Source organism: Agelaius phoeniceus, chromosome 1, assembly GCF_051311805.1.
Source record: "Agelaius phoeniceus isolate bAgePho1 chromosome 1, bAgePho1.hap1, whole genome shotgun sequence".
Lineage (NCBI taxonomy): Eukaryota > Metazoa > Chordata > Aves > Passeriformes > Icteridae > Agelaius > Agelaius phoeniceus.
In genome coordinates this window covers 115,340,547-115,351,873 of record NC_135265.1, presented here as the reverse complement: position 1 = coordinate 115,351,873, position 11,327 = coordinate 115,340,547, and the positions used below count along the sequence as shown (strand labels likewise).

The window sequence follows — 11,327 nt, the reverse complement described above, 5'->3', positions numbered from 1 at the left end:
AAAGCACAGTGTAGCTTTTATGTTTAAGGCTTTTGAGAAGCTGTTTTCAAGAATAGCTGAGGGGTTGGTTCTTCTCTTCATGCCCTCCAGGATAATAAGAAGTCACAAGAAGGATGCAAAAATGGTGGGTTTGGTCCTTTTCAGTTTCTCAAAGGTGTAAGGAAAGCAGAGCCCATTAATCTTGGTAGTGGTGATAATCAGAGATTCCCCTGTTCCACATGAAGCTACCATGGAATAGAACATCAGCAGTTTGTTTTATCTCAAATCACTGCCATACTACTAGCTTCAGAGTAAGTATTTATTAAAATTAAAAATCACCATACAATAGAAACTATTTACATATTTGACTGACAGTCTGTTTAAACTTGACTGAAGGAAGCCCTTGGAAAGAAAAGCCATGAATACTTCTGCTGCTGAGCTTCAACTGCAGGCACACTGAAGCTTTCTCAGAAAAGTTTTGAGCTTCTGCAAAGTACCATTTGCCTAAATAACTGGGCTGAAGGATTTACAAAGATGTGTACTGGGTTTCAGCTCTAAGAACCAGTGTCACTTTGAAAAAGAAGTAATCTATGCTGTGCTGTGGTTACACTGCAAGTGCACTGGCTTGCTCATCTGTTTGGGTAAGTAATTTGATAGAACAATTCCATGTCAAGAGCACAGCAACTTGCCTTCACTTTAAGAATTAGATTTGTAATACTAAGCAACAAATGACAGTGTTACTGCAATATAACTTGATATCTCATTGCATGTTTCCACAAATTGTTTTTGATAGTGCTAGAGCTAGTTTTAGCTTTCAAACAGATTTGAGGTTAGTTGATTAAAGCAGCAAAAATATAAGGAATATTCTTGAATAACCACAGAGGATTAAAAATGAAGATTAAAATATTTTCACTGGTAACATTTTCAACGACCACAATGAAGGTATTAACTTCCTTCAAAGTCCTGTGCTTTTCCATGGACTTCAGAGGATGACTTTGGCCTTGTGGGAAGCTGAAGCTTGAACACAGAGTGAGGTGTGCTGCCATGTCTGCAGTCATGTGTGTTCCTCTTGCACTTCTGCATCTGATGCTTTTGTAATGCTTTGAAAATGATTTTAAATTTAGGGTTTTACAGCAGAAAATCAGAACTTTTTTCAGTGTAAAGAATTACATACATAACTCTTCCTCAAAGGAAACCTGTTTAGAAGCCTTACAAGAGGTGACAGTATGCCTGATAGTAATGTGAAATAACAAGGATATAAAAATAATTTTTGCTATATGCTGTATTTCAAAAAACATGATTTAAGAACGTCACCATGCCTTAAATCTTTGTGACTTTTTGTTTTGAAAACAGCTGTTCATGCATCTTCTCAACCCTTTTATCAATGTCTCCTTGTAACATATTGCATGATTTAGATCCTAAGAAGGTCTTGTCAAACTGTACCAGGGCATGACTGCTTTCCTTCCTTCTCCCTCCCCACCCCAAAAAGCCTGTTTGCTTTGGGGTGTTTCTACAGATGCAAAACACAGAGCCTTTAAGGAGAACTTGAAGCTTTAGAGGAACTCCTTTAACAAAATGAAAACATTATTTCTCTGCAGAATTATTCTTCAGCATTTCAGCTTCCACACTCTGTTAAGACATCTGAATGCATGAAGTAACTGGTTTGAGCAGTCTCTTCTAAAGATAGTCTGTGCCAATGATCTATGGCAATAGAAAAAGTGTTCTTTGTTCTATGGCTGCTGTTGATACTGCCCTTCTGTTGCTGTGTAGAAGTCATCGAGCACACTCTGTAGGTAATCAAAGGTTGGCCTCTCTTCTGCTTTGTCTTTCCAGCATGTTTTCATGATATCATAAAGCTCAGCTGGGCAGGTTTCCATGCGCGGCATCCGGTACCCACGCTGAAGAGCAACCATCACGTCAGAATTGCTCATACCTTCAACAAAAAACAAAGAAGAAAGATTTGATGAAATTATCTCCATTCCTAGAGAAGTTATTTTTTTCTTTTTTTTTACTTCACTCTAAAGATCTTCACCCACTAGTTTAATATCTTTGCTACTTATTAAAGGTAGATCCTACCATGAGTTCAATAATGGTCGAGGTGTGCACCAGCAATGAGGGACTTGCTCTGAAAATCCTGGTGGGAACATTTCCATTACTGCAGCTGAGCACCACAACCTCTTTAGTGTCAAGTCTAACAAAACTGTGAGAAAAATCACAATTCTTGTCTCCAGAACCATCTCTGCTCTGTTTTTCTGACCAATCCTGTCTCCATTTATTCTGCTTCCTGTGGTGGTGTGATTCCCAGTAAAAGCCTGCCTTGGCACCAGCCTTCATCTCTAGCTGCAGAGCTGCTGCTCTGCTTGCTGGAGACCCATCCATCCTGAGATGGAGAGTAGTCCCCCTGTTTGACCACACTGCAGTCAGCCTGCCCAAAATTTCAGGATTTCTTCTACATCGGCTTTTGTGTAAATGCTGCTGATTGAAAGATACTGGACAGTCACTCATTAAATCATTCATTGTAATAGGCAATTTCCCCTCTTGTCCTACTCCTGTCATGCAAAACCTTCTTGCCAGCTATGCTGAGCTTTGCTTTTTTTCCCTGCTATGGTTTTCTTCTGGAGGATAAGAACTGTAAGTACCAGCAGTGCATCCTGCATCTCACATGCCAGCTAATGCCACATGAGAGTCCTGCCCTAGACTCCATCCTTCTCCCCCTTTTTTAAATTTCCTGTCACCCTTCCCCCCCTTTAGCAAACCCTTGAGAAACTGGTTCTTAGAACAATTTCAACACCTACTTTCATAAGGCCAGCTATGCTAGGGGCAGCTTTTGCTATTTTAGGCTCACCACTTCCTACCCAGAAACCTGCCTTTGGGCTTATCCCTTCCTCGGCAAATCTAATCTAACCATCCCAGTGGTTGCATTGCCTTCTCTGGCACAGACTCTTTTCTGTACTCAGTGATGCTGTTTGTTCTGATGGCTGGGCATGCAGGAAGCACCTGTGCTTCAGCCTAGAGATTCCTGCTCACCAGAGAAGGCTTTCCCTTTTGGGAAGGGTATCCCAGACCTCTCAGCCACTCCTCAGGCTAAATGCTCCATGTGGTGCAGTTCTGCCCAAGACTACAGCTCCTCCAGGTTTTTTTTCTCAGGCCATTCAGCCTCTGCTCAGGTCCATGCAGGACAGGCTCCTGCACCCCCCAGCTCCCCAGAGGGCAGGGAGAGCAGCTCTGCTCGGCTGACAGGAGGGAGGATGGGTCCTGCTCTCAGCAAGGTCAGGAGTGGAGGTGCAGATGCAGTGGTCCCCTGACCCCTCGGTGCAGCTCTGCTGCTGCAGACTCTGCAGACCTCTGCATGTATTATCTGACTGCTGTGGCTGTGAGTTGAGCCACTTGGCAGGTAAGGACACATTTGAATTACAACCAAATGACAACTTTATCCAGTATAACTACTTGGATTATTCAAGCTGACCATAGTTCATATAGTTGACTTCAGCTCAAGCTTGTTGGCTTTAAGCTTTTCCAAAAATACCTTCAGCCATGTAATCTGAGTCTGGATCAAAGTGCTTACTTTGGGCACATCTTTTGTATTTTCAGTTCCTCTTTGGAAGGAGAAGGGAAGTTTTCCTGAACTAACACTGCCCATTTATTTCAGTGAAGTACTTCAAAGTAGGGGAAGGGCATGTTGTCACAGAATAAGGAATTACTGCTATATAGAGACAAATTAAATACAGGAAAAAATTCAATAAAGTATTTTATAGAGAACAGTGACTGGACTGCCTGAACCTCAAGAAATTGGATTGTACATAATATATGCAGTAAAACAGTTATTCCTACCCTACACAATCTTAGTTAACCGTGCTGCTATATGAAGACTGCTGCTACTGGGCTTTTGTGCAGAATGGGCATGATTTTTGGGGTTTAAGTACTTCATAGGATTGTGCTTAGATCTGCTGTCTGCAGGACTGATTGTTACCTTGTGAATGCTAAGGACAAAGACTGTGTTTTAGCTTCCCTGCAGGAAAAAGATCTGTTTAACATCCATTTAAGTACAGAAGCAAAAAATGAAAACATTTTTAAAGCAAATACGTCATGTACATACTTCCCTGTGTTTGGGGTTTTATTTAAAACAAAAAGGGTTATCCACAGTCCAAACAGTATTCTCCAAATAGCTACTTGTTTAAGTTTACCTTTTAAAAATTGTTTCAATTTTTTCCTTTTCAGCTGTCTTACCATATCTACATCCTAATCAGTGACAGAAATATATCCCACATATGTATTTATCACACTTACACCCTCTTGAATGCTAAAGTTTTGGTGCATGTCTGTTAATTAATGCTGTGGTACCTGTTAGGTTTCACAAAGACATATTTCTTTATATTAAGGCCTGGGAAATGATGTGAACAGATTGGTATGGAAGAGGAATCCCACTGTACAGAAAGGGTCATATCTTGTGAAGAGTTCCAGGCATAACTGGAATGCAATTATGGATGCTGCCAGTATTGACATACTACATAATCACCCAGAAATCAGGTTTTAACTACCAATTCAACTTTTGTGCCCAGAGAATCAGATACTTGTTTTAAATTTCAGAGGTAGTTCCTGAAACTCTAGTTCCACTAATGGCTTTGAGTTTCTCAGGAGGAGAAACATCTGTTGGAATTTAAGAACAAAGATCACAAAAGCTCCAAATTTCTTGGCTAGAAATGCTTCCTACCAACTTGAGTACAGGTATTAGCTACTTGCCAATTTCAATGCAGCTCTGTGCTGAATACTCTGGTTCCTAGAGCTGCTTAATAATTGAAAATAATATTTTGAAGCATTCCCACTAGAAGTGAAAAATCAATTTACTGTTTCTGTCCAGTTGTTACTGGTCACAATCCATCACCAGGTTACTATTGCCATGCTGGGGTAATTTTCCCAAATCTGGCACATCTCTTTGTGTAAAGTAGATTGGTCACCCGTGTATTTTGCTGTGATTCTGGTGCTCAGAATCAACTTTCAGGCTAATAGGCTATTTCAGTTTATACTTCTATTTAAAATAGATGTATATCTCTCATCCATTTTAATGCAAGCAATACTTGCAAATATTAAAACAAAATACCTGCAACATTAAAATCTTCTAATATGCAGTCAAGAGCCTTCCACATGTACCTACTGGTTGATAAATGAATCCACAGGGCACGGAGTATTTATGGTGCTCATAGAAATGCTCCCACATTTAAAAAAAAATATTGCCCAGACTTCCCCTAGAAGAGAAATTTTCCCACAGCAGTGTAGCAGTACCACATCTGCTGTACAGCTTGACTTTATTCTTAGAATAGAACCATGATATGGCTTACGAAGGTAAAGAGAGAGCAGATTTAGCTGCAGAATTAAGTACTGGATTGACTTTTTGTATTTTTGTAGTGCTGGTTTCCAGGTCACTTTGTAGGTCTGCTCAGAGAATGACCATTTTCTAAGCAGAAATTCTTCAGAAATAATCTTGTGAGCCCAGCTCGGTGCAGGAGCTCTCTGTATACACAGGCAAGTTCTAACTGGGGAAAAAAAAGGCATCTTGACTGTGGGAAGAGCCATGCATTACTTGGCTGCAGACATCTCCCTTCTGATCCTTCCCATCTCCCTTCCTTGATCCTTCATCCATCCTCCTTAAACAGTGCTTCCATGAGCAGTGTTTAAGAAGAGCTTTGGGAGGGCCTGCTATGCTGTCCAGTATTTCATAGCCCTCGCCGACAAAGTGACCCAGAGCACCTAGCTGTGCAAGCAGCCCTATCACCTCTTGAAGTTTAAAGGGGCTAGTCTTGAGCTTAAGTGTTTTCCTGGCCTAGAACTGTGCCATGAGAATGTCTGGTTTGGCTCTACCTCTGTATGGAAAGTCACTGTGTTCTTCCATAGCAGTGTAAAGTTGGCTGCCATCACCCCCTTCCCACTGCCCGAGTCCTGTGGGATTTCCCATCTCCCTGTGTCCAGAGGTGTTCAGCCTGTCACTTCAGGGATTTGGGTCTGCCTCTACCATCTCTGTCAGCTCAGGATGCAGAATTCCAGCTGCTCATGAAGTGGTGAAAATGTTTTCACTGTTTAAACAGCAAGAGCTGCTGCACTGGAAGCACTGGGAAAGCTTTGCCTGGATGAAATATCTGGTCTCCCTTTCCTGTCAGGATCCCAAGGTTCTTCTCAGAGATGCCCATGAGATGTGCAGTGCAGGTGAACATGGCTGTACTTTTCCCCATTTGCCCACCAGAGAAGGGAATTTAGGGCAATTTCCCATAACCTCAGTAAGCTCGAATGAATGCAGTCTGTTGCCCAGAATTAATCATCTTTGCCTGACATGTAGCAATTTTATGTGCATAAAAGACCCCTTCATACAAAGTATCTCAATGTGCTGGAAGCATGAATATATAATTTTACATTATATATATTTAACATGAATATATATTTTGTTTAACAATGAAAAATGAAGCATGAAGCACACGACCATCTCACAGCTGCCCAATGCAGCTGATGTGCACACCTCTGTGGCCTTGTACCTGACTGTAAGGAACAACAAACAGTAAACATTCCTAGTGGTTCATCAACACTGCTTTAGGGTCTGCTGTCATATATTTTTTAGACTAGGCTAGCACTGACAAATTACTACAGCCTAATTGCTTGTGAAAACACACTTTCTTAGTGTCTTCACATATTATGTTATTGAAGTCCCCAGCAGCTTACAGAGCACTGTTAGGACTTGCAGAACTGCATCCTCGCCATGGGACTGTGCTTCTGTCCACAAAACAGGGATGTCAGAAACACAGGATCTGCATTTGCTGCAGTTGTAACACCTTTAGAACATATAAAAATTACTGTATACCCGTGGTCCCATTACTCTGCTAAAATTTACCCTGGAGAGGCATGTACCTTTTTCAAAACAGTAAGATTACTTGTAAGACATTTTTTCAATCATCAGTGTCACTACTATCAGATGCCAGCCCTTTCCCTGAATATTTTCTTTGCCTTTTAACACCCAAGTATAAATACAGAGCAAAACCACAGGCCCATACCTGGATAAGGAATCTTTCCATATGTAACAATTTCATACAGGAGAATCCCAAATGACCATACATCAGATTTAATAGTGAAAGATCCATAGTTAATTGCCTCTGGTGCCGTCCATTTAATAGGGAATTTTGCACCTAAAAAAAAAGTACAGTCTCAAACAGTCACTTTAATCCATTTCACATTCAGCCACAGATGCAAAAGCAGTAACAAGATATACCTTAAAAATTAATATCTTAAATTACTGTCTTTCATATCTAACTAAGTGATTCCAGAAATTGCCAGATAAAAGCAAACTCCTGACAGTTAATAAAAACATTCAGGCAGCCTTTGTTGGGAATACTACATTAATTCATTTCACAATGAGGAGTAATACAAGCAGAGTCTCTCTAAGCCCATTTTAGCCTGCTCTAACATCCTGGCACAAAATACCAGGTAAGCTAGGAAACATTTCTGATAGCAGAAAACACTTCAAAGAAACTTGACATAAAAATTTATAACCTGAGAAGTTAATTTAATCAATATACAAAGTCCAGAGCTAGCTAAAACCCACAGATATGGGTCTGTACCTCTGAAAACTGCTTAACCAGACCCTTCCTGCTGATCTACTGAATTACTACAACTCAGTGCCTGCTGAAGAGCTCATCTTCCTTTAATCTCAGCTGTAGTGTGTTGCTCTCTTTCTTCATATTTTAGTTCTTCCCCTCTTGCCTATGTTACCAGAGTATCCATCCAGACTGAAAACCTTAAAAGGCTGTGTCCTTAAAAGGAGAAGGGCAAAGCCAGCCAACAAACCACTCTGAAAAGCTACCTGTAAGCATGGAAGCAAAAATAAAAACTTTTCACTGCAACCAACAATCTTGAAAGGATCCTTGACAACATTAGCAAAACACTCGTGGCCAAACCCAGACATACACCGTTCACAGCAGGTTTTTCCTCTGGCCAGTCCTGACCCTGTCACCTCTCATCCATGTGCTGAACAGGGACATGGCCCAGCCTTCCAGGGTCCCTGCTATGCTGCTGAACATGCAAATTGATGCTGCAGCTACTCAAAGAGCTTCCAAAGTTCTGCTAAAGCTTTTCCTGTTGTCAGCAACTACAGCTGCTAGGGTTTCTTCCTTTGAAAGGAGTTCCACAAGGCACTTAAGGATGTTAAGAGAATATTAGATCACAGTTTCTTGGCCTTTAATTCTGTGAGATGGAAGCTGAGAATATACAATTACTTTGTTCAATTTAGGAAAAATTGGTGTGCAGTTAAATACTGTAGATTGTCCTTGTCTTTCAAATTTATTTAAAATAAACTCATCAAAAAGCTTGGGCAGCACAGAAAGGTTATTTGTTTCCTTTACTCATTTTAGAAGTTGGCCTTAGAATGCAGCCCCTAGGAAGCTCTTACAGCACTTCCTGTCCTTGGTGACCATATTTCTGTTAGATACAGCGTCACCACCTCCCAGAGGCAGAAGCTTTAAAGACAAAAATAAAAATACATACCTTCCCTTGCTGTGTATTCATTGTCTTCGATCACTCTTGCTAATCCAAAATCAGCAATTTTGCACATCAGTAGGTCTGAAACCAGAACATTTGCTGCTCTCAAATCTCGATGGATATAATTTTTTCTTTCTATGTATGCCATCCCTTCTGCAATCTGTAACCAAAAGAACAACTATTTTGATATTTCAATACCACAGAGCTCCATTAGCAGGTCTGATCCTTCTTTCTTCAAAGGTATCAGCAAAGCCACATCCATCTGTTCCTTACTGGTGTCTTTGGAGAATTTTTTAGATGGAAACCAGGAAAGGGGGGATTGCCATGGAAAACCTATGCACAGATCCAGCCCTGCAAAACTCTGCTTATGGTAGCAGCTCTGAAAGAATTATTTGGGTGAGTAACAGCTGGCAGGATTAGAGACGTATGGAAGACATTTCCTGAAAGAAAATATGGAATGAAATGTTCCTAAGATTTCTATTAAAATATCCTTTTTCCTAAATTATTAACCAGTTTATTTTCTGAATACTAAGAAAATAGAAGGAATTAATGACTTAGGATACAGGTGTTCTGATGAAGCAGGTACTGATAAAGTGGCAGCGCAGAGAAAGTTAAAAAACCCCACAACTTTCTATCTACCCAGTATAAGCCTGGACAATTAGGAAGCAATTACTAAGATAGGGGAAACACCTTTATTTTCTTCTGCAACACGTACCTGTTCGTACATGAGGAATTTTTGGCAACAGCCAGCTCTCAGATAGTATCATAAGTAAATATAGTCTGCATTTCAGCAGCCCAAATTGATTTCCAAACCAAATTAATAACCTCTAAAATATGCAGAGGGGATGATTTTTTTTTCAGGAAAAAAAAAATAAAAGAAATTGAGATAATAGAGATAATAGTTTCTAAACTCAGAGCAATAAAACTGATGTGTAGACAGTATTCTGTCCAAAAGTTAAAGCAGAGTTAAGAAAAAAACAAAACCTTGTCTTTGGGAGCCATCAGTTTTTATCTTTCTTGTGAGACTGGTGATGGGACATTCCCAGTCAAGGTTCCACCTGTGCCACAGGTATCTGGGGGGGGGACAGACCCCTCTTGGCCGCATGATTTGGGGAGCACCCACACCCTCAGATCTGCCAGTGGAGCAGGGAGGGTCCTTCAGCAGTGCCAGAGCCTGGCACCTTCCCACAGGCTCTGTGCTGTCCCCTGAGGAGCAGACCATGCAGGGATCCCTCCCCAGCAGCAGAGGTGCTCCTTTCAGCCCTGCAGTAAAGCAGGCACAGCAGCTGCCCAAACTTGAAGAGGACATGAACATCACTTCTGCTTCTTCGTTTTTAAAAAGTCCCCGAGGGGTGCTGCCAGGGCACACACTGCCACCACTTACAACACAAAACCTCACGGTCTTTGTTCCCCTTTTTTGGTTTAAGCAATGGAAAAATAGAGCCACTTGCCCTCCCACTTCCTCCACTGCAAACCTCTTGTTACAGTCAGATACATTCTTCAGAGAAGTGTAACATTGCCCTTGTACAGTGCAGGGGGGTTCTCACACTAAACCAAGAAGAAACTCTGATGAAGAGAATGAGCAACACCTGCATTTCACGTTTTCTAGAAGCAAGTCAAACATTTACTAATGAAGGAAGTAGCTGCTAGTGAATAATTGCCACAGAGAGTCTTATTAGGGGCTTACAGGCACCATAGAAGAGCAGTATTTAATTTAGAGTCTGCTCTGCCTCTCTCTGCTCCCCATGCCATTACATGGGTTTGGGGAGGAAGCAGAGATGAAGGGGAAGGTTTTGCTTTAAGATTGATGCTGAGTTTGGACTGGCCAGCATGGAAGATACACCCAAAATGCAGACAGGTCTGGTAATGCCACCAAAAATACATCAAACACCACAGAGGAATCAGCTTTCCTCCTTCTTCCCTGCACAGATATAACATTTGGGTGAACTGCTGGATAGGGAATGAAGAATCACTTCACAAAAGAAACATTTGTGACCGTGATATTTAGTTTCCAAGTCCAACAAAGAAAAGCTATTGGAAAGACAATTTTATTTCCTCTTATTTGAGCTAGATTCACTGAAAAATGCAGAAAATTCCAAAGTAGGAAAAAATTAACAGCAAGGAATTTTGAATCAGTGAAGGAGGGGAAACACAGTGACTAAACAACTGAATTCACACATCTGGTCATGTTAAACCTTTCCTAATAGGAAAAGAAGAAGGAAAAAAATTGAGATTTTTTGATTGAGATGGGTGCCAGAACCCACGTGATAACTCCTAATGATTATTGTTGGATTTTCATTGCCAAATGAAATGTTAATGCTAGAGAAATTCATATGAACAAAAGAAAATTAAAGCCTTTTCCCCTTTCTTTTAATGATCATTGGTACCTGTCAAGACTGCTCAGCTACACGTAACATCTATTCAGGAGCGGAATGGGAAAGCTAATTTGGGCTTCAGGAATATCTTTTGTGGCCTTTAAAAGAGAATTCTGCCTACACTGCTCAAGTGTTACTGCCAAGAAGGAAGTAGTTCCCAGTCACCTTTAATGAAGTACTGACACACACTTTTGAAAAACCCAAATAAAATACTTTCAAAAAAACCCCAAACAAATCTCTACATATTAGGAACTGTGCACCCAGGGTAAGAATGGAAGAAAAGTCCTCCAGGAGACAGTGGAGGTGTTATTGATTTGGACAGGGCTGTCTGTGGTCTGGGATCAACCTTTCAATAGCTGTACCTTTCAATAATGTCCAGATGCATGATAAAATAAAATATACTTCTTGATCACAGAGTTTTCAAAAAGACAGTTCATCTTCCTGTGACTCTTCTTCTGT

General features: G+C 40.8%; 1 protein-coding gene across 7 annotated transcripts in view; it reads right to left on the bottom strand.

The window, feature by feature from the left end:
* Positions 1-280: 280 nt before the first annotated feature.
* Positions 281-11,327, bottom strand: part of LYN (LYN proto-oncogene, Src family tyrosine kinase) — a 49,603-nt gene continuing 38,556 nt past the window's right edge. For all 7 annotated transcript variants that reach the window (XM_054633723.2, XM_054633746.2, XM_077185687.1 and 4 more), the window contains exons 11-13: positions 8,500-8,653; positions 7,014-7,145; positions 281-1,912 (exon numbers count right to left, since the gene is read on the bottom strand). In XM_054633723.2, coding sequence (XP_054489698.1) covers positions 1,710-1,912; positions 7,014-7,145; positions 8,500-8,653 — 489 coding nt within the window. In that variant the 3' untranslated portion in view covers positions 281-1,709. The remainder of the gene's footprint in view (positions 1,913-7,013; positions 7,146-8,499; positions 8,654-11,327) is intronic.